The sequence below is a fragment of the Agrilus planipennis genome, unplaced genomic scaffold, assembly GCF_000699045.2.
Source record: "Agrilus planipennis isolate EAB-ADULT unplaced genomic scaffold, Apla_2.0 scaffold20, whole genome shotgun sequence".
Classification (NCBI taxonomy): domain Eukaryota; kingdom Metazoa; phylum Arthropoda; class Insecta; order Coleoptera; family Buprestidae; genus Agrilus; species Agrilus planipennis.
This window is the reverse complement of record NW_020439516.1, coordinates 267,422-291,957: the sequence shown is the minus strand read 5'-3', so window position 1 is coordinate 291,957 and position 24,536 is coordinate 267,422. Positions and strand designations below refer to the sequence as shown.

At 32.9% G+C, this 24,536-nt stretch overlaps 1 protein-coding gene across 5 annotated transcripts; it reads right to left on the bottom strand.

Annotated features, from left to right (window-relative positions):
- Positions 1–45: 45 nt before the first annotated feature.
- On the bottom strand, positions 46–24,293 carry LOC108738499. 5 transcript variants are annotated; one of them, XM_018471935.2, is made up of 7 exons: positions 23,949–24,293; positions 20,253–20,774; positions 6,838–7,078; positions 5,443–5,678; positions 910–1,109; positions 708–842; positions 46–636 (listed from the first exon to the last, which is right to left on the bottom strand). In XM_018471935.2, exons 2-7 carry the CDS (start codon positions 20,658–20,660, stop codon positions 525–527), a joined length of 1,332 nt encoding a protein of 443 aa, XP_018327437.1. In that variant the 5' UTR covers positions 20,661–20,774; positions 23,949–24,293; the 3' UTR covers positions 46–524. The 5 variants fall into 5 exon arrangements, with proteins under 5 accessions (XP_018327437.1, XP_018327438.1, XP_018327441.1 ...); XM_018471936.2 differs by having other exon boundaries at positions 24,154–24,293; XM_018471939.2 differs by lacking the exon at positions 23,949–24,293 and adding an exon at positions 21,079–21,098.
- Positions 24,294–24,536: the final 243 nt, after the last annotated feature.

The following is a 24,536-nucleotide window of genomic DNA, read 5'->3' as shown; positions in this document are numbered from 1 at the left end:
TCCGATGACTATTTATTACCCATTAAAATTAAAGAAAAAGCAATATTTCAATATGGCGAATGTTTTTTATTCGAATTACAAAGCACCCTTTGGATTAGGGTGTTTTTTTGTTACATTTACATACAATAGTAAAAAATAAAATACTTTAATCATTCGACTAGGGTACCGTAAATATACCGTCCGGTGCAAAAATTTTGTTCCAAGACAAAATTTTTTGCATTTAACTGTACATATAAACATTGGTTTCATTTGTATGGCATGAATACACTATTAGGATAGTAGTACTTAAGTAAGTACTGTACGTGCATTTTATACTAATGAACAAACACGTAGGGGGAGGAAAGGAGGAGGAGAAGGGGTTGGTTATATCTGCGTTTTCGTTTTCTGGTAGAACAAACGAAATATTCTTCAACTTTACCATCGTCACATGTTGTCAATCAATGTACGTAAATTGCGGTAGGTATGGGTATCTAGGCAGTTTTCTCAGCGCATCGCCCATCGTTCGTTTAATTATACACTTATCATTAATCATCGACATTATTTCTTTGCTCGTGGTGTTTTGGACATCTTCCAAGATTATGCTGATAGCTTCCATATTCACAAGCAGGTGTTCCACACTGAGAGTTTTTGATACATCTGAAACAAAAAAATAAATAAAGCACAAGACCATATTTTGTCATCTGAGATTTTTTCCTTTTAACACTCACAGCCTATCTTTCAACGAAAAATATTCGTTTCCTCTTTTCATTCGTAAACAATCTACATTCCCTTCGTAACAATCACAATGGCACCTTAAGTAATAATGTTGAAAACGTGGTTTATATTCGGCAGGACATTTACACCTAAAAAAGATGGCACCATAAGATTTACTTTATTTTCTATATTTCAGTAGAAGGTAGGTAAACCCACCTCTTTATATTTTCCGCTGGTGATAATTTAGTGGGACGCAATACTGATAAACCTGTAATTCTCGGCATGTCACCCTGTCCAGGTTCAGAATTCGATCTACTTTTAACGGTAGCGTTGGCTCTGTCTAAACAGGCACATTCTGTATGATTGTAAAAAGACAGTTTCTCTATTTTATTGCCTTCATCGCCAACAGTTTTAATCTAAAAAAAGAAAAAAGAATCATATTACATATGTAGGTATTTGTCCGTTAAAACTACCTTGGTAACGATATAAAATTGAACAAAACATTGAAAAATTGTCAAAATTTAACACAATTTTTACGATAGTAACTTTTTTAAAAATAGTTGGATCGTTTTCTTTCATTTTGAAAATCGTGAATGTTTAATTTTTAAAAATGTTCGCTTTGACAGGAGCGACGAATACGTCATTTTATAAGGTAATTTGAAAGAAACAGTAGGATATTACGCACCAAGGGAATACAGATTCGGCATTCCCTACCGTGTGTTAATTATCATCCGAACGGAATAAGTATATGCTTTTTTTACTATACTCCTACGTACTGCGTATTAATTATAATAAATTTGAAATAAGTAAATTTAATATGGATCCTAATTTACAAATATTTTGATTCGTGTAGAGATGAAAGGAAACATTAAAGTCAAAACAATTCTTGTATAGGGGTAGATATAAATCAAGCAAATTCTCGTGTTTAACTAAAGGAAACGTAGTGTGTTTACACACAAGAATGAATGAATGAATGAATGGACAGAATGTTTAGTCATTTGACATTGCTAATTTTATTCACGTGTGTTGGAACTATTGTGTTTAGTTTTTCGTAAACCGCACAAATAAGCGGTAGCTCAACGAAAATAAACCATTTAAGTAATTATTGCTTTAAAGAGGTATGTACAACGAACGCATTTCCTAGCATCGCTTCTATTTATATAGTAAACTGAATACATACTATTCGAATACAATTATGATGACGGTAAGTCATCCCCCAACATTTACACTGACACAATGGAAGCCATAAATGACATTTTCTGAAATTGCCAATCGTTATTAATGCCATTGAATGCAGATATGATTCATAGAAAGATACCGATTGGTTTAGGGAAGCTGATCGTGAGTCATTCTACGTGTATAATTGTAAGGGTCTTTTGAAAAAAAAAATAGAAATCGTTTAGGATGATAATTACCTACGGTACTCTATCTACAATACAGTGCACATTCAATGGTCTTCCCTTTTATAACGTCTGACTAAGCAAACTAACCAGTAAAAACAAATGATGTACATTGTAAATACAAATACTCAGCATTGTAAAGAAAGTAAGACACTTACAAACCGAAAGCATTCTTATCATATTATGTACTTGGTACCTGTACCTGATACAAATTCTTACATTGTATATTCACTTAAAATTCTCATTCCTCACTTAAAGATGTATCAATTCATGACGAGGACTGAAGTTTATATTTTTAACGAATGTGGTACGCACGCTTTGCGCTTTTCAATAGAAGTTCTGAAACCGAGTTTGAGATCCTTGTACAATGCGTCATATACAAACGATTCGTCTTTGAACTTTTTGACCTTACAATTTACCTGTACGCATTCATAATAAAATGTTCCGTCGTTCCGTGGTAACGGTGGTCTTCTGTAGGAAGACATTTGTCTAACTTGGTATAATTATTTTAAAATTGTGTTACGGTCTAAGCGAAATATCAGACCGATTTGATATGAAAATAAATCGGATACATTCGTCAGGTATAGGAGCAGATTCTGCTAAAGATCAGTTTTATTATTTGTTTCTTCATGTGAACTTTACTGTAGAATTTCATTTCTTGCAGCGAGCAAATCGAGGAGCGTTTTGTAATACTTATTCTCCATACGTTCATTTTTAAAACCAAGCCTGGTTAGTTTATTGGAATTTCTGCATTATCGTCACAACGGAGTCATTGTCCTGGCATAGATTTTTGCACAAAAGTGCATCATTATAAACGAGAAACTCCTGGTATACTATTTTGGTATTTATTATAAAAGGAGAAGAATGAAGCATATTATAAGAACAGTAGTGTGCCAAAACGTAAAAAAGGCATCCGGAAATGCATCCCTTGCTGCCTCCCATGGCAGATCCGAACTTCGAAGCACACATCCAAATTTTATGTAGGCTATTGTTTAAAAGTGCTAAAAGTTGATGTTAATTCGTTCATATAAACGTGAAATGTCATATTATTTTATTTGAAAGGACATTTACACGCGATTTACAGTAATAACTTAATAGATAACGACTTAATTTAATAATTTCGTCGGGAAATTCAAATGGCTTAATATAATATACCCCCCAAAAAAAGTTCAATCAACTTATTGGGCTTTCAATGTACAAACGTCTTCGCATTCCACACTAGCGGCGTAAGCAAATTAGCACACTGACTCATCTTCATTTACTGCCTTCAGGGAAGCAGCTGAGAAATTATTATGCATACGTCGAATGAAACTGTTTGAACTACAATTGGATGATTAATTTACATTGCCAATGGTGGCCTTTCTGATTTCCATTACTCCTACTATTGTTTCTCATCAGAAATTTTTGGCCGATTCGCAGATCGGAAACCATTGTTTGAAAATGTTTTACCATTATTCGTTGAGCAGCAGGATTTTCTTTAATACTTGTATTGATATTGATAATGCAATGCCTACACGCAAACTTGTTGGTAATTAGAGGTGTGCCTCCTTCAGTTTTTTTTCCAACCTATCAAATTTCTAATTTTTCATCATAAGAGCTTATTTAATTTTATTTCTTATCCCCTCTTTGTACCTGACGATTAAAATTTTTGCAAGTTAATACGAATAACGGTTTTCTTTACACTACAAATTCAGCATATTCAAATGTGACTTTGGTTGACCATTTCTTAACATTAAACATGTTTATTGTATCGTTAAGAGGCTTTAATAGTAATTAAACGTTTACTGTTTACCACTTACTTCTTAACGAACAAATCATGCGAATAGTAATGTATACGTACTATGTATGTTAGTTTCCGTTAATGTAATTTAACGCAATTCATTGGCAATTTGAACAATGTGAAAATAATTTAAGGTTTAATAAAATTCTCGTAAATTGTAACCGCGCTAGATTTAGAAAAGAAAAGACAAACAAACAAATAAAACAAATGATTAATATTAATAATGATAACCAATAGGGGGGAGCTCTCTCCCATAAACAAAAAACGATTTTCATGCAAGTTTTTTGTTATCTTTTTGTCGTATGAGGCCGTTGTTTCACCGGATAACCGGATAATTGCTAAACTGGTTTATTAATAAGACAAATATACTGCAGTAGGTACCCAGATGAAAGTGATAACATCTTGTTTACTTTGAAATTAAAGCTTGCAAAGTGTCGACTGACAAACTCGGCAATCTTTCCATGCCGAAAAAAGTGAACAAGTGAGTGTATTTATTTATAATCACGAAGGTACTCATATCTACAGTTGATTTTATCTGAAGAAATCATCTAGTAAAATAACAATTAAACGATAAAGATAGTTTGTTTCTATACTTTTAAAATTGTTGTTAGTATTTACCGAATTTCGTCTTTCTATAAATATCACCAATGTCGGAAATTGATCGTAAGTCATTTCACTAGACAGGGTGCGTTGCCCCATTCGGCAATTACACATGTGACCCAAATTTCTGGTTGTAAACTGTATATAAATAATCGGCAGTCTTCATTCGTTTATTTTGTGAAAAGTTGGCGTAAAATGCTTTTAGATAGACGTATATTTCGTAACACCATGTAAAGTCAAGATGTTAAACACATTTTTTGAAGGCCATATTTATCTTTGGTAAAAAATTTTAAAAAAGAAAGGGATTTTTGTAAAAAAATATTAAAATACCCTACACTATACGAACGTCCATGGTTGACTTGTTCAGATCAAATATTAAAGTAACTAAGGTAATTATCTTTGTCATCTTATGTCCGAAACAGAACAAAAGCAATTGAATCTGATTATACATATTCAACATCATTGTTGGCCCACCCATGCTCTTCGTCGTCACTAATGATACCTTTTGTGTACAACGATAATGGCGAGCCCGCAGAACTGTAGGTATCACTGGACAGAAAATCTTGTAAACACACAATTTGTAGATTAGTATCAGAAAAGCTTTTAAAAAGGACATTCCTAAAAAAGGAAAATCGATGTAGTTCTGCGTTGTAGCTCAAATACTATCGGTTATAGCGAAAATACATGAATTTAGGAATTCTGGTGTCACGCAGGGGACCAAACGAGGCCCGTTGCGATTTTATTGTTATCATTTCGCTGCATTTGGTTTTTAGACCACTGTAATTTTTGACTGGAAACACTACAAAATTCGTTTTGGTGTATTAACGTTTCTAATAGTTATCTAAAGATATAATCAAACAAAATGGTATATTTCTTTCAACCTACTACCATTTATAAAAAAACAGTCCACAATTGAATAAACGAATTTCGTGCACTATTGCACTATCGCGGAGTTTTATGAGTACTTACAAAAAAATACAATTCCACTATCTCTTGATTCTTCATACCGCAAATTTGATGATTTTCACAACATCCGGTGTCTTCTGCACACCTGTAAAGTTTTGTGCATCGGGGAGTGTATGTTTTCCTGCTGTCAGGATGGATGTCTTGAACGGAAATAATTTTTGCATACGGAACTCTGCACTTACTTTCGTAAAATATCTTTCTGACGTGTTGCAGAGCTATTGTTCGATTTATTTCACCCACTAAAACAAAAGTTCAATGTTACAAGGAAAGAATATTATTAAACCTTGCGTATAGTTATTTCAACAATCATATTGATAAAATTTTGGAAAATATCAGCACCTATACGCAATTATGGACAGAAATTTTGCGGTAGACTTTGGTACGCTGCAACCTTTCCTTCGACAAACGTGTAAGTTGATTGAGGTTCATCCTATTTTAAGTAAAATATTCACTTGGAAAGCATTTCGAAGTTATAAACAGGAACAAGGCGGATTGCAACACAAACTCGATTGGCATTCAAATGCTATACTTAGTCGTATTTTAAACATTACTAAAGTTGAGGAATAGTAATATCAAATCCATAAAAAAGTAAATATAGAATTGTTGAAATGTTCTTCCTGGTTAGGCACAATTCCTTTTTCAGTCTTAATAATTTTCTAAGGACCTCGACGTTCCCAAAATGCTCAAAAATTGTAAAAGATAAACAGTTTCTTTTTTAGTTTCTCAATCCTTTAGCAAATAGTTCAAGTAAACTTTACAATATTTAACTATTAATTTACGTTCTGCAATTTAAAAGTCATCCTAATTGCCTAGTGTTCATTGAAATTAATTTTTTCCAATTCCACTACCGTTCCCCTTAAATCAACTATTGGGGTTCCGCATATCACATGAAATGGCTGGCGTTGAAATGTATTCGTTTGTTCGTGTTGCGATAAATCTGCGAGCGTAATAGTAAACATTGTTTTGTCATATGTTAGTGTCGCTTGATCCTCAGGACAAAAATTATTCTGTTGCCAACTTTTCATAGGCGTAGAAATTTACAGTAAAATTAAAGCTAGACTCTTGATTGAAGTTCTCTGTCAAATATAGTTTATTGTAAAATTAGGAATTGCCGCTGGTCCACCCTGAACTTAACCCGATTTTTCGTAAAATTTAAAACTATTGACTTTTACTATTTTTCTCTCGATGATTGATAAATTACCCCAGAAAATTTCACCTCCTAGCCGAGGGATGGTGAAGAATAGAAGTGAGACATTATTTGCTTTTCCTGCTAAGGCGCGTAATTTGTAATACGTATTATACGGAAAATCTACAACGGGGGTGACACACCCTTGGCCCATGCAAAACATGTGGCTACATTCCTATTTGTTAGTCAATGTAATGTTAGAGATAACTTACGGTTATTCGAATTTTCAAGAAGTTGTCTTCGAGCCTTCTCAACATTCTGCCATGATCCAAATGTATCCCATTTGAACTGTGTAAAAGGTGAATTTTGTGATTGAGATTGGTATGGGTACTGGGATTGCTGTGGCGCTTCTTCTGCCTGCCAACTACCATAATCGTCATCACCATTATTGCCATCTAATTCTTCATCTTCATCATCAAAATCGTTATCGTTTTCCGTTTCTTCCTTTTCTTCCTGGAAAAAGATAAATATACAACTTACTGCCTATTAATAAAAGTAAGTGGCAGTTTTTCAAAAATATTCAATTACAAATCAACAATAGTTTACGAGCAGCTCATTGAACTCACTTGTATTATGTAGATAATACGATGTAAGTTACTAATAGTAGGTCCGAGAATTATATGTTACAACTCATTTCAAATAGTTAGAGATATGCTCCTTCCTCTCACTTGGATGCGCTGTGAAAAATTCGAAATTCAATCATATTTTGCCTCGTTCAAACTATTTCTGTCTTACTCACGTCTAGTATGTATTCTTTCTATTCGCGCAGCTTTCCTTAAAGTCACATCTCTAACAGTTTGAAATTGTCACTTGTACATCGTAAGTACAGTCACGTTACAGTGAACGTAAATCGTAACTAACAACAAGTTCGTGTACCGCATAACGTACGTTCTAGTTTATTTGATCGTTAAAACATAAGTCGTCAAATAACTGGCCCACATTTAATTCCTCAATATTACCACTACATGCAGAAATAATTACACTATGTATTTATACATACTTACAAAGTACAGATTTTATCGAATGAATAAATAGATACAGGGAACAATAAGCCGATTTAAATAATTCATGCTAGTGTGACAGATTAAAATCTTTTACGTCTCTGTTACACACACTGTCATTTATTATGAATATTTAGTCTTGTGTATAAACACGATTAATGCAGTATTTGATGAATCTTAAAAGAAGTGGAAATACACACTTGAGAAGTTTGCGGTCTAGGTCCCTTGGTTAACTAGTTAAAGCAGATGCCTATTACAGTTCTATAATTATTCGAGTACTAGGTACCACGTAAGTTATCGTCTGTATGTCTATTCGTCGTTTTACTAGAAACTGAAATGGCCGAGTTATTACTCTTGAAACACATGAAATGTTCAATACTAAAACGTAAACGGTCAAATGCAATTACACCCTTATAATCTTTTTCAAACTTCCAAATTAACCAGTGGTGAGCCAAATGTTTTTTTTTTGTTTGAAACAACCCGACCCCGCGCTATTCTTTATTTTATATCTCGAGCGCTTTTTCGTAATACCTAATCGTAATACTACTATACTATTGAAATAATCGTTAATAAGGTGCAAGGGTGGGTAATAAAGTACATTATGAACAAGAAAAACTAAAATTAAATCTCAGTAACAACTTTTCTTTCTATGTATATATGGATAGGTGGTAATATTTCAGTGTAGTGGTATCGCATCCCTTAAGCAAGCCTTGTTAATAGGTTAACAGGGTTAGCTTACACAATGCAAGAATAAATAAATAGAATGAAAATCACACACCGAGAATATGAAAGACCATAAATTCAAATCTTCAAAAGGTTTTTAAAGTCACGCGTTGAGTTGGACGTTAATGCCTTCGCGTGATACGGAAGTCAGGTTTTATTATTGTCAACGGTTACCTATACATGTGTAGAAAGAGGATCGAATATAAAACAAGTCTTAGTTAGTGAAGAAACGCTAACATACTATATGTAGGTAATTGTTCAGTCAAAGATTAAGAGATTTTATAAGAAGTAGAAGAATGTCGAACGTTGTACATGCGATAATTGCAAACTATCTGTCACCTGCGTCAGCTTATGCGCGCAGTGGAAGTATAATAGTAGGTAATCGTGGGAATAAGTTTTTTTTAGGGTGTAGTACCTTTCAAGATAGGTATGTATGTAGACAGCGGACGTCGTTCGTCCATGCATCAGTATCAGGGGCATACTTAGGACCCTTTGTCACTGTTTATGGAAACCGCAGAGCAAACACATGTGAATCTCGTCACATGTACCGCATTGCAATTTGTTTCGCGAAATTTAAAAAAGACAGTATTTTAATAACAATGACATTAACTACTATGGCTTTTTAATCAGTACAGTAAGATGGTGAAGAAATGTCCAAAATTAATTCCAGAGCGTTACCTAACTATGAAAACCAGTTGAAACATCGTTAGATTAAATTCGAATTGGAATATCTTTTTCGAATTGGAAGAATCATTTTTGGTCAGAGATATGTAGGTATGTAAGTTACAAACCATTGTACTGTTGACATGAACTAGACCATAAAATGCACATATTAATGCAACTTCTTGCGCCCTTAACATAGAGGTAATGTCCTTTAACAGGCAAATATTATTATTACCCACAAGGAAATTTCGTAGAAAAAACTTAATCTTTAAAAGTCCACATGTTAATTTTCTACATGCAAGTGTGAATAATAAATAATCTATTCGGCTTATCATTCATACGCATACGTAATGAATAATAAAACAATGAGTGATATTGAAAATACACATTTTGTATGTCTATAACTCAAAATTTGATTGAAAAAATAACCTCAGGTGGTTAGCAAAAGCCAGTACTGCCTAGTTCGATGATAAGTATCTAATTTAGTGACTGGTTTGTTCTTAACATGGTACCGCTTATCAGTTGGTAGCTTATCTACTAGACAATAAAACAAGACTTTCAGATTTATTACTGCAAACTTAGAAGAGCAACGACCATCTATCTGATGCACGACTTCGATGCAAAACGAGTCGTAGTGGTAATTTTCACACATCTGTTATTTCGTCATACAAGGTGATGCATTATACGATTATACATAGAAAGCAATAAAATTTATACAAACACTAATGTTATGGAATACCAAGTTAGTTATGACTCGTGTTAACCCTACTTAACACTATTTAAAAAATTCCACATAATTTATACTCTACAATCGTGCAGGGAAGGATCGAAGAAAGGGCGGAAGATATACGAGGGTGGATTGATAAGTTTCCGGCCTAACCAAGAGATGACGCCACTAGGCCTACCTTGAGGTGACATTCTATAGTACCATCCTTGGATAGCTTGTAGCTATAGTTTCAGCCCGATCTCCTTGCTAGTGTAGGTTTGACAGCACGCTGAACAAGACGCCTCTGTGGTTTTCGTAAAAATGGAAAAGCAGGAAAATCGTGCTGTCATCAAATACTTTTATTTGAAGGGGTTAACGCCGAAGGAAATTAAAAAAGAGATGGACTCAACACTGGGGACATCCTCCCCGTCATATTCAACCGTTAAGCAGTGGGTTTCCGAGTTTAAAAAGGGTCGTGTGAGCACCTCTGATGGGCCTCGCTCAGGACGCCCCGTTGAGGTCACAACTCCAGATATGATCGAAAAAATTCATCAAATAGTGCTGGGAGACCGCAGATTGAAAGTGCGTGAGATAGCTGAGACCTGTAAGATGTCATATGAACGTGTGCAACATATTTTGCACCAACATTTGCATATGGAAAAGCTCTGTGCAAGATGGGTGCCGCGTTTGCTAACAGTCGACCAAAAATTGATTCGAAAAAACATTTCTACCGCAAATTTGTCATTGTATAAGCGTAATCCAAGCGAATTTTTGCGTCGATTCGTAACCGTTGACGAAACGTGGGTCCACCACTACACTCCTGAAACCAAAGAACAGTCTAAACAGTGGATTGGACCAGGGGAACCAACTCCAAAGAAGGCAAAAACAATTTTTTCGGCGAACAAGGTTATGGCTACTGTTTTTTGGGATGCAAGAGGTATTATATACATTGATTACCTTGCAAAGGGTAATACTATCACTGGTCAATACTACGCAGACTTATTGCAACGTTTGAGCCACGAGGTGAAAATTAAACGACCTCATCTGGCGAAGAAAAAAATCTTGTTTCATCACGATAACGCACCAGCGCACACGTCAATCGTTGCGACGGCTAAAATCAACGATCTAAAGTTTGAATTGATGCCGCACCCTCCTTACTCTCCAGACCTAGCCCCGAGTGACTATTTTCTGTTCCCTAATCTCAAAAAATGGCTTGGCGGTAAGAGATTTGCGGACAATGAAGAAGTAATCGAAGCTGTAAATGGTTATTTTGAGGAGCTTGACGAATCAGTCTATAGAGATGGCATTAATAGACTGGAACACCGCTATGAGAAATGTATCAGCCTTGGAGGAGATTATGTTGAGAAATAAAAAAAAAAAATTTTTAAAAACCTTGTTTTTCTTGGCAGGCCGGAAACTTATCAATCCACCCTCGTATTGGGGAAGACCGATTCGGGTTTAGAGTAAATAGGAAGTCAAGATGGAAAAAGAGGTAGAGACATAAAACAAATGACAAAAGAAAAACAGTCGTGTACTCACGTTCGATAGTATTTGGATTAACGACGATATAAAAATTTAGATACAAGTAGTAAAATAAACGTTTGAAATAGAAACAAATTTTCAAAAAATATAAAAAGGAAGTAAAGATCTCTGTAGGTAATCAATGAAAGATAAATTCCCTCTGGCTTCTGAATAAGATTCTGGAAATATCCCAGTGATGATAATTCCAGCAATTGGCTTATCCGTGCGTGATATTTAAACTGAGTTGCGGTTTTTAATGCTTCTTGTTTTATGTTTGAATCATTGATTCTTCCTTGCATAAATCTTTTACACTTACAAACGTTTCAAAGAGTTGTAGTACGGTCATGTGGCTCTTTGAATAATGATTTACAACATCGGCATTTTAATTTTGAAAGCAGTTAAATCGAGGCAAATGGCAAATGTATAATTTTCTTTAGACTTTTTTATCATAGCAATAAGTACAGCCATAAGCCAAACTTGACACAAGCCAATTGTTCATTCAATACATGTGTGTATGTACACTGGTTAGCCACTCATCTACTTCGAAACTAAAGCCATTAGATTATTCTAGATTCCAATGTCGGATTTATCCATTGATTAATTCAGACAATTCGTAAAAATATGACTGGTCAATTGAACTGAGTTAATTGTTTGAACACTATAAAAAATATGTTCATTACGTACATAAATTAACTAAGAAGCACTTGGTCTTCTGAATTGTCTTAACCAATTGCTGTATATACGTATACCTATATATTTTTGTGAACTTTTAACAGAAAAAATAAATCATTTAACACCGATCAATAGTAATATGTATATGAAAGCCAACGTATGCCCCCATGTCTGTGGCGCTTATTGTATCTATTACTCGTCCAAAGCCCAGTCAACCTAATAACTATTTAAACTTTGTTTCAATCAATATTCTATCCTTTTTGTTGACTTGTACTGATAAATGTATATCTTTGAAGATTATTATCTGGCCTGCTATTAAAAGCAAGTATGAACGAGGAAATGCTGAACTTAACTAATAGCCCCCCTTAATGTACGAGATAGCTAAAATTGCGAGTTTTGTGTGTGTAGGTACATACATAATATGCTTACAAAGAAACCTCTTCCAAGTAGACATAAGAAACATTAAGGTACGCTTTATAAGTGACAGAAGTTTTTCGTGATTAAAAGCGAACAATAAATCACTGGGAACATCTTTTCGTAATAAATAACACGCGATGTTTTGCAATTTTCATGACGGCATTAAAATAAAACAATTCGATTGTCAAGATGACTAAACAGGGACAACAAGAATTAGGGAAATTGCCTTTTGTTTCAAGATTGTATTACATGGCTCATGTAGGCACTGCATGAATGTGTGTTGTATTCCATATTTTGGTAAATACCGAACGATTTTCCCAAAAATGGTACCATTTTCAATGGAATTCTAGATCAAAAACACTCCTACCCTCTGAATTTCGTCAATTTTCAAGGATATAGGAAGTGCTTGTATTAAATTGCAAGATAAAAACATCTGTATCTCTCAAATATTGTAACTGTAGTGACAAGAATTAAACATTTTTTTTTAATTCATTTGATCATACCTTACATGATCCCGCAATTTATACACACATGTGCGACTTTACGATAGTATCTACATTTAATATTGAGATTTTAACAAAACTATTGCGCATTCACAGTTTTGGTCACCATTCATTTATTTCATCATTTTGAAATGCATATTTAAACGCATTCATTCCAGATCAGTCTTTCAATTCCCTTTCATTTCAATCTCAGAATTATACGTTTTTGTGATAAAAATGTAAACAGGTAGTTATTGATTTTTTAAAGAGAAGTTAATCTAGCGCAATAATTTTTTTTATAGCAGTGAACTTATCTGTCAAATTTTTATAATGTGTATTACTTTTTGTAACAAAATACATTAATACATATATTTAAAAGCCAATACCGATCTTATCATCTTCCGTTTAAAGAAAATATATGTATGGCGTTTGTTGTATAATTACTGCTATTTAATAATTACAAGTTTAATTATTCTTTTAATAATTGTAATACACATTTCTGTACCTTATAATTTATCGAGATAGTTATGTTAATTTACGTAGGCTGGGCGCCTTTAATTACATCCTTTTTAGCACTTTGATTTTATGCTAAAACCGCTGGCCATCAGAATTGAATATCTATCTTGTAAACAACCTAATAATTAAAATATTTAAATAAATGTAGGCTTGCGAAAATAATTCCATTATAATTAAGTAAACTGTTTTTAAATGCAACGGCGGTAAATAAGTAGTTTTCCTATAATCATCGTAAAATTCACTGACAATGATCAATATCTACCTAACAAATTACGAAATAAATGTTTTTCATAAAATATTATAAACATAGAAAAGGATAGCGCAGGATTGAGTCACGTTTAATAAAATGAATTCAGTTCCGTACTCGCGAAAGGTGTTAATTTAGAAATTCCAAGAAAATTAGATTATTAAAGTGTGGACGGCGGGCGCATCGGAAAAAAGGAAGTTAGAGAGTTATTTAGGGAGATGCAAAAGTTATATGATTCAGGAATCGGAAGGAGTAAGTGGGGGGGTTTCAACCAGCCTTTAAGCCCTTTGATCTAACGACTCTAAATTCAAATTTTCAACTGTTGCATAAACATAAATAAATGAAATGTTTTCGTTGATTATGAAATGCAAGGAAATGTGGATGTACCTAATTGCATTGAAAGGTGACCAAAAATGTAAATGCGTAATGGTTTTGTTAACATCTCAATATTAAATACGCTATTGCAATGTGAAAATCGCACATGTGCGTATAAATTGCGTGAAGTGTCAAGTGTTTGTTTTCAACAGAACGTACACGTGTCTTTGGTTTGCACAGATGAAACGGTTTGTCATTGTAAAAACTAATTACAATATACTCATTTCTCGCCTTCCATTTAGAGTTTGCTTATGCAAATTTTCGTGTTGGCGACCTCCTTTCCTTTTCAATGGAGAATTTCGTTTTTACTTTCCGGACGACTAAAAATAGATAGGTAGAAGTTATAATTATTAATAAACAAATAAACAATATTAAAAAGACTTTTCTCTTAATAAGGACGACTAAATTATTTAAAGTATTCCGGATGATTAGTTATTCTAGTGTGGTTGGAATCCTCAGGAAACGTAACGAAAGCGTAAAGTCCTTCGCTGTGGTTGTAGTGAAAATGCCATCCACAATAGTTGGCGAAACGTCGGATAAACGATTCCATCGGCGTTCTAACCGAAGGAGACACAATCGTAGACCACGATCATCAAACACGAGTATGAAGCATTATTTAGATCTGTACGTATGTTTTATTGTTAATTGGAGATGTTAATTACATTGGTTGAAAAGAACCAATATAATATAGCATGTACAAAATTAGTGATAACACACACGTTCACTTTTCGTCATTTCTTTTTACGATTAGATTAGTTCATGACGTAATAGTAAACGTGGTATTTTAGTAATTTTATAGTAAGTAGATTTAAAAAAAAGATACGCTAACATAGCTTTGTGTAGGTTTTTATTAATAACAAAATCAATTACTTTGTGTCAATTTATTCAAATATCCCTCTACAACAACATGAAATAGAGCAACTGACTCTTTTCATGTACTTGGATAAAAAGGTCCCTGAAAGTAGGTAATTAGGTAAAGAAACATGCGTCATTGTCAGTTATTCGTTGTACACTCACATAAATAACGCAATTAGGAAACTTTATCATTCTATTTCATACTTATATGAACTTTGGAAAACACAATGATCCACCACGACCTAATGGATGCAATACTGTTATACGGATATTTTTGCCACTCGCTTCATTCTCTAAATGCTAATGGTAATGCGTTATTGCGTAACCCGCCGTCTTTTTGTCCTAATTTTAACATCCTCTTGTGTTTACGTATTAAATACAAATGTTGAATAAACCATATAAATGAACGTACAGCGAATGTTTCATACGGTCATGAGAATGGTCAAAATTACCACCGACATTTATTTAGCGATTTTGTCATGCGTTATTAATAGATAAAACGGTTATTATGCATACATATAGATCTATTTGAAATAGAAAATTGACACCAATTTAAACTTAGAACGGCCAATGCTTTTTAAAAATATCTGCATATAATACGTATTCAGTATAGGTAATATTTGCGACATTTGTCAGACGCAAGAATTTATAGATAATAATTAACTATTCTGATATCTACCTGCTTCTTTAATGTCACAGATTTTTGAGCAATGATCTCTAAACGTTTCGTAACTTTTCATTATATAGAACAGGACTGATTTTTAGATAGGGCAATAGTACAGAAAATACACGCCGCTGTTTCTTACAGTCGAAAGAACTAACAATAAGAGCATAATTTTATTTTGGATTCGTTACAAATGTGTACATATAAATAGGTTATTTTCATTTAATAATCCTTAACAGTCGACAAAGTTTCACTCCAAAATAAATACTTCCACAATGACTTAATAGTTGAGGCATGCTCATTTGAATATTACGGACATTTTATGTATTTTTTGTTTTATTTATTTGTGATTATTAATTCGAATGCGGTATTTAGGCGTACTTCCATATATCGATAAATACCTTCGTAAAACTGTCATGAGTAGAAACGAGCCTTAGCCATTTAGTGACATGCATAAACGGTTATTGAAGAAAATACTATTTATTCCTTTGCAAGTCATACATACCATCATCGATATAATGGTTACTAACCATTACATTAAAGTTTTAATTTCTTGAACAAATTTCGTTTGAGGTCTCCCATGGTTAGTCGCAACATAAGCATAACAATAACTAGGTACTAAAAAGACATTGGGTACTTACACATTTAATAAATTTAACTTTACTCTGCCGTAAAATGCTGGTGGTTAATGAATACTTAAAAGTAGAAATTTAATGAAATGTGAATGATATAAATCACTACAGCATGGAATAACAATTAATTTTAAAATTAGCATATTTCTTCTATCTATAAAAATGTCGTGTTTGCTCGGATGAATACCTACAATAGTAATTGACAACCTTTCAAATTCCAGAATTTTTTTGTTTTTGTTTCCACCGGAATAGAATTATTTTCTTATTTAAGGGAGTGTTTATATCTATTGTTGCCGTAAATTATTTCCTCAAATTTTCGTTTGATTTTCCCTCTTGGTATGTTGATAAACAGTAATATTATTAGAAAAATTAATGATCTATTGAAGTATTCGCAAATCTGCACATTCTCTGCATGCATATAAATAAAAATTGAACAGCCCGTCTGTAATATCGAAACAACTGTTTTTTTAAGTTCATGTGGTTATTTGTAAGCCATTAATACATAAACAATCCTTATGAACAGCTTCTGCCTCTTTAGAATACGGACTAACCTCTGAAACGACTGAACCGATTTTGATTGAACTTTTAAAAGTAATTCGTATCAACTATTCCAGTTAACTTTTTGAAGCGCTCACAATAATTAATCGTTTTAAAATCCGTTTGAATTTTCGTTTTATGTCTAGCAATAAATCTCTACAAACAATCACTAAATGGAGAAAGTACATCGACCGTTTTAAAGTTGCATTACTAATTAACGTCTAATTTAGTATCTAGACATTAATGAAGAAGCAGCACTACTTGAAATGTATCTGCCATTTATACATACGAGTACAGGATATCGTATGTGAGGCAATTTTTATTAATCATTACTTTTGCCAGTAATCGTAAGCGGTTTTAATAACGCCCTTTATTCCATTTGATTAAAAACTTATTGCTCTGGCTAATCGTAAAGCACCTTCATAAAACATAAGTCAACGAATCAATAAAAAATTAATAAAAAGGGTTACTTCATAGACAAACTCTTTTTTTCAAAAACTATTTCACAATCGAATTTTAAATGATTGCCAATCATACCACATCATTCGTTTTCTGATTTAATTCTGTTTTTGATGCTACACATTAATAATAAAAATCTTTTTGTTGAATTAATTTGCTAGGACCTGATCCGTCCCATCTAAATTTCCCATTATACTATATGTATACACGAGGAAACATTTAGAAACGGTTCTTCCTAGAATCTCGTTTTATATTATACTCTTGTATTGTAGCATTCAATTGATATTGGATTAGGACCGCACCTCCTTCACAAAAGCAAAACGTCGTTACAAGAAGTTTCCTATTTCAAAGGAGCACTTCTACATACCATGATTTTATTCTCATACAGAATTCTTCACTTATGTACCTCTATTATTTAACGATAAAATGAAATGTGAAGCGGTCGGAAATGGGGTAAAATGCAGAAACGAAATATGAAGTCTTTGTTAGAATAGAGACATGAAAAGTACTTATCATATAAAACTTATAATACCAATTAATGATTGACAGTTAAATTAGCAGAATGTATGTATGTATACTTAGATAACAATTGTAGAAATATTTTTGTTTAGCCTTAAAAACGTTTAAGAGATTTTGTTCGAGGTACTGTCCTGTTCAATAATTTTCATTTACGTTCTCAGGGCTTTCTGTAGGTCTCTCCGTCTCTATGGGTTAATCTTCGGATTTTACGATTAAGGACATGAAGATCGCGAATGATCTTCACTACGTTTGTTAATTGTTTATTAGTTCTAAAAATTTGTATTAGAAATACTTTCACGCGAGCAACAATTATTTTAAAACAAATAAATGCGGAGGGTGCTTAGCTTTATTTAGAGTTATTATTTTCACCAGTTTGTTATCATCATTATCATAATGTTTTAACATCTGCGTACGAAACTGACTACTATTGATGAGATGATGAGATGACGGCAACATCTCAAACTATACCAAAACCGTTTCGGCTTTTGAAGTCAATAACAACAGGAAGAGTGAGTATAAGGCGTCGTATTGACGCTATGCCCAAATAGGTAGGTACCTATAACCCGAATTCTTTCGCTGATATTTAGAAAGATTACGTCTATTACCTAATTGGTACCTAGAACTTTTATTTAGTTGACACAATAGAAAGTACATACATAGATACATACCAACGACACACCATAAGTTTCCTAATGGTCCCGTTACTAAATAGCTTAACATTTTACCCAACTTTCTGAACGATGCGAATTAAAAATCAAACGGCCGAGAACTAGGTATTCATTTGATGTTTAAATTAAAGGTAAAGGCACTTTAAAATGAATAATTTTCGATATTCAAAACGGTTTCAGTATAGGTAATATTTTGCAATTAATAAACCGACATAGCTATGTACTTACATGCAGGTAAGTATGTAATACATACAGGTAGTACAAGTGGTTCATTTTTAATAATGATTCAGAAGCAGCTCATCTTAGTTCTGTATACTAGAACAAGAAAGATCACCCGTACATGCCGTTCGCGCAAATAAGGTTATCACCGATGATATGACGTAGTAATAGAATTATAATTGTGTTCCGGAATAAATATAAATATGTAATAGGTTTTGCGATTTAACATGTTGCACTGTACGGATATTTAGACATACATATATACATGACAGATAGTAGTACTCCCCCATCGTATGTATAGTGGGACAATCATGATATGATCGGCGAAAGTAGGACGCAAACAAAATGAAAACGACAACGATTAATAAATGTAAAACAAAAATACAAATGGAGAATAAGAGGCGTATTATATAACAAAGATACCCGATATCCAAAGAATTCGTCATAATAAATAGGACTAAAAATATAAGCATAATTGCAGTAGATATAATTTAAAACGTTAGGTAATTTCAGAGCTACTACTTCATAATTTTTATAAATAATCCCTATTGTTATTGAGGACATCGGGTATTAAGATGAAACTAGCAGAGACACCGCAAATGTAGTGAAATTTTGGTCAAATTAAGTTTTTTTATGCATTATTATTGATAATATATTATATTACCTATTAAATAAAACGCTGGGGAAGAATATGTACCGAATTACAAATAGCTAGGGGAATCACTAAACCATGAAAGGAAAATGCGGGCGGCAGTAACAACGTATTCACCATTTATTATTTTTACCTATTTACCGCTGTTCTTTGATTTAACAAAAACTGGATAAAGGATGCATTTTGAGCAGTTCAAACATTCAACAATTTTTCACATATAATCAAAATTTAAAGTTAAAACAAATTCTGCATTACTACATTTAAACTAATTTTTCTAAGGACATTTATGTATACATTCGTAATATGTATTACAATATTCATTTTTGTTTTTTTGGCTTTTGAATGAACATATTCGTTTCTGTCTTATCGTTAAGTAAAACATACCTACGTACATACGTATTTTTGAGTATTATATCGACGTCGTTAACATTTAAGTCGATCTTACGCTACAGAGGTGAAAATTTATGGATTATTTTTGAAGATTACGTATAAGAATATTCCACCACAAAGAGGAAACAGGTGCATATCTTATATAAATATGAACTCTAAATTTATATGTGCATTCACTTTCACAAGTAATAAAATTGAAGGTTGTTTGTAAACAATTACAATATAACAGAAGCAGCTTTGAATGTTCATTTTAAAATCTTCTTGCATAAGCAAAGATGCCTTAAAAATTAGTAACACGTCAATACAATAAAATAAGGTCGACATGCATAAGTACCTATTATATTAAATTGTTTTTGAGTAAAAGTGATATAATTTATTATTTAACGAGCGAGTTTTAAGATCGACGAAATTTGAGTGGTTTATAAAAAAATTCTAAATTTTTAATAGATGAATAAATGAAAAATGTACTTTGGACGTTCGTCTTCTCGGAAGAGAAATCGACAAATAGGTGCCTGCTTACAATTAGATTTTATCAGTCGGTTGGCATTTGTCCAGACTTTTAATCATTTGGCCAATTTTAACTTTAGTAAATTTCGTCGGAGAATCAAATATACTACAGAAGATGTAAGAAATGTGTTTTATTAAACAAATAATAAGTAAAGGTGATTAAAGGATTATACGTAAAGGTACCTATTTAATGCGTGCTTACCCATTCGTCATAATCAGGAGCTAAACTTTCCAAATCGTCGTTATCATTTTCATCATCTCCAAATCCGTCTTCGATTTCTGTTGAATCTTTTTTATCAGTCTTGTCATGTTGCACGGTCGCAGTGCTAGGAAATCTTGTCATTTTCGAAATTAGTCCATCTAAGTGGGGATGATGCGAATGCCTTATTTTAATGGGCTGTTCAGTTGTAGAAATGCGATTGTGAAAAAAGTTATTTTTATACAACGGCGATTCTATTATTTTATTGTCACTAGAACTACCGAAATGGTGTTTTTGATGTGGTCTCATGTATTCGTTTTTCGAAACATAACCGTTTTTATTATAGCCGATTACACTATTATTGTTTATGGCGTAAACAAGACACAGCAATTTAAAAAATAAAATCTTCATCGTCGCTAGCACTTTTCACTGTTTTCGTTCGAACCGCATAGCGCATACTTACGAGCCTTCGTTAATCTTACTGTTACTTTTCGAAAAGAAACATCACCATCACCAAGGTACAACCTGAAACAAGAAAACAATGTCTGTATTATTAGATATTAATTTGGTTCTAGAATTAGAAATTCATTCAGCGTATTCATCGATTAATTTTATCAGTGAGAGGCAAGTGCTTATTTATAATCTACTTGGCTCCGTAGTGAATTTAAAAACTTTTAACGACCTTTACATGTGTGAAAACGCGAAGAAACAACAACAAAATAAACGATAAAGAACTTGACGCAACGTGCAAATTATATTTAACGATTAACATCTTACTGCAACTGTGAGTGATTAGGAATGAAAGGCAACGAACATCAAATCAATTAACCTTACGGAACACTCTGTATATAAATAACTTATTTAGTCTAGCAGTCTGCATAATGTTTACACTAAAAAGGTTATTCGAGTGTCATCATAATATAAAAAAATAAATATCAAACGATTGTTTGTTATTATCGTATTAAACACTGTTGCAAAATGTTTTATCGACTCCAGGTAGCAAGCGTTTGTTTACTGGCATGGTGAAACTCGATACTAACTTGCGAGTTTCAAAATTATTTTTATTACTAATGCACTCCGACCGTTTCGCCACACCGTGGCTTCATCAGGTGAATTTATTCATTATTGTAGTGTACTTCAACCATCTGTTGAAGTCACGGTGTGTATGGCAAAACGGTCAATGCGCATTGGCAATAAAATAGTTTGAAACTCTTAATCTCTTGTTTTGTTACTGACATTAAATCACATAACTATGTATTTTTATTTAAATAAAAAACTGGGAAATCCACTTTCACGGCTATTTAACTCGTACGTATTCATTATAACTTCTATTTTATTATCACCAGACGGTGAGTTTCATAGCCAAATATCCCACGCATTCGAATGAAATTAAATTAATAAATGGTGACGAATTCGTTATGTAATCTTAAAACATTAATAAATAATTAGTTAATCAATCGATAGATCGGTCGAATCGCGTTGCAGCGCGCCGCGCCGTATCGGTTGAATAAAAAATACGTACTCTTATTTTTCACTAGCTGAACTTTAGCATTGAACTTTATACACGTACATACTTAAATAAGTATGAACAAATAAGTTGTACGATGAGGGCAGTTATGAATTGTGCCATTCTGCTGATTTTGCATTAAATAGTTTTTACCGCCACAACATACACTTTATTTTATGTATCCTGCACATATGAACGGTAATCAATTACAAACAAACTACATAGTGCAACAAAATGCCTTTGTATTACAGCTCGCAGACGTAGAGGAATTTGTAACAAAATCACGTATTTTAGTATACTTTACATTCTTAAGTCAACACAAGTGGAGCGTAACCTGGTTGTGACCGTCAAAGACTTAGCATCTTTTGTAAGTTGATGGATTTTTAAAAGAAGCATTGACTTTGGGAAGCGAATTTCGCTATAGATATTTGACAAAATTAGGCATTTTATAAAACTCGGAGGTTTTCTGAAAAAGGACTTAAAACAATTGACCAAAGACACCTATGACTTCCTTGAAACCTTCAAAATTTTTAGTTTATCCTCCCTGGCGGTTGGAAACTGAATGTCTCAAGAAAGGTCGCGTGGCAGTAATTTTTCATAAAGCCTTTTCTACGACATTTAACAGTGGGGATTTGTTCACATCATTAGATCTAATTCGTTTCATTTATTAATATCTGAACATTTTAATAAACTCAATTTTAAACTTTTCTTTTCGATATGTGCTAAATTGTAGTCGTCATTGAAACAATGTGAATCTTGCAATGAATGCTGAATCATAATTCTTGTTTTTCTAACTGTTTGTGTTCTTCAATCCTATCTTTAAAACACCCGCTAGTTTGGCCTATGAAGACTTCATTACACGTGTCACAATTTAGTTAGCAAATGTCTGATTTGTAATCTTTATTTTAGAAATCTTTTATTATCTTTTATAAGGTAGCCTAAGAAGTTTTAGTTTTAAATCAAAAGCTTAATTGAGTCACAAAATAGTTTACTGTCGTGAATCGATTATCATAAAACAAATCGGATGGCTGACTACATTCAAGCTTTTCTTCGAAATCGTTGACCGAATTATTTAATTGCAGTTATTTCTTATTAATAATTATTATTGAATTAGTTGTCGTTTCAAACGACACAATTCATAACTAGCTACTTTAAATTTCGTTTTTTTTTTATCGAATAAACATCAAAAGTAAAAATTAATGAAAAGTTAGGTACAAGAATTACAATGTAGGCCTGCTCAAAGAACGTTCTAATACCTATCTAAAATGCATAGTATAGGCATTTTAATTTAAAGCCATTCATGGTAATTATAATAAGTATAAAAATGAGTACCTGGAGCAATCATTTACAGTTACCGATACCTCTCCACAACTTTTACCACTTACTAATTGATTCTAAGAATCGCATACGTATCGTAGATTGTATTGTGATGGAAACTTGATAACATTTTATTACTAATGAAACATGAAACATTGTTAACGATTTTTGAGAAATGTGTTATCATCTACTTTATTAAACGCCTAATTGCCACATCCAGCAACTTATTCCCGCCACCTTTAAAAAAAAGGATTGTTCTGAATTATGCTAGTGTTGTGCTCCACGTGCTACTTCACAAAATTTTCTTATCAGCAAAAAAAAATATGAAGCACTAATATAATTTCTTTAAGAATATATACTTATGTTGGCCCCGCTATTTTTAAAATAATTCTTTTGGTATGCTACAAATGTTTTATATGAATCTACTTAAAAATATTAATAATAATTAATATCAACGAAATAAGATATGAAAATTGAAGTTACGAAATGGCACTCGGAGTGAAAATGGCACCTATCCGTTGTTATCGGTAGGTAACTAGCTAATCGTAAGACTAGATACTAGATATCAGTGATTCGTTAAATAAGTAGAAAATAGTAACAGTAGACAGGAAGACGGAAAAGAAAATAAACAAATAAAACCCACAAGTTTGAAGTGGTTTATTGCAGGAAAATTTTATTAGTTACCTTCGTCTGATACCAAAATTCTTGTAAGCTCATTGAATAAATGCATAAGTACATAAGTCATGTCGACATCCAAAATATGAATATCAAAATGTGTACCTAAGTCAGCATAAAAAAATCTACTTGTGAAATAATTTAATGCCAATCAGAAAAGTTTATTGTAAGTATTATCAATTATTATATTATGTCGTTACCTTCATTTGCAAATGCTTCAGATTGTCAAAGTGCGGCATGAAAAATGACAAAAGTTCAAAATGAAAATTTTTTACGGGTACTTATAAATAATTAAATAAAAAAACACTTAATCACGTTTAAAACTTTTTCACAAACTGTTTTCTGCTAGTGTTATATATATAGGTACGCAAAGCGCAACTCTTACGGCACAACTAGATAACGTACTTCATCAGCGCGAGTACTAATTCTGCCATGTTTAATTAATACATTCAGCAATTTTGAGTTTTACGTGAGCTATCACACCAGGATGGCTGCGAATAAACGTACGACGTTCATCTCTCCGCTGCGCGAAACAGACTAACTTTAGTCAGCCTCCATTTGTTATTAGGAAGTGAGTAAGTTTCTCTGCTTCATCTTGCAGGGCCGGTTGGGTGCAAGCATCCAAACGCATACTGATCTTATCCACCTTTGTTAAATTTTTGTCTAATTTTACGCTACTAATAAATAAATCGAAACTAAATTTACATTATAACCTTCTGTAAATAAACAAATTGAAAGACAGTACTAAAACCTGGGCGGGGGGGGAATAAAAAACCGATTCTGGATAG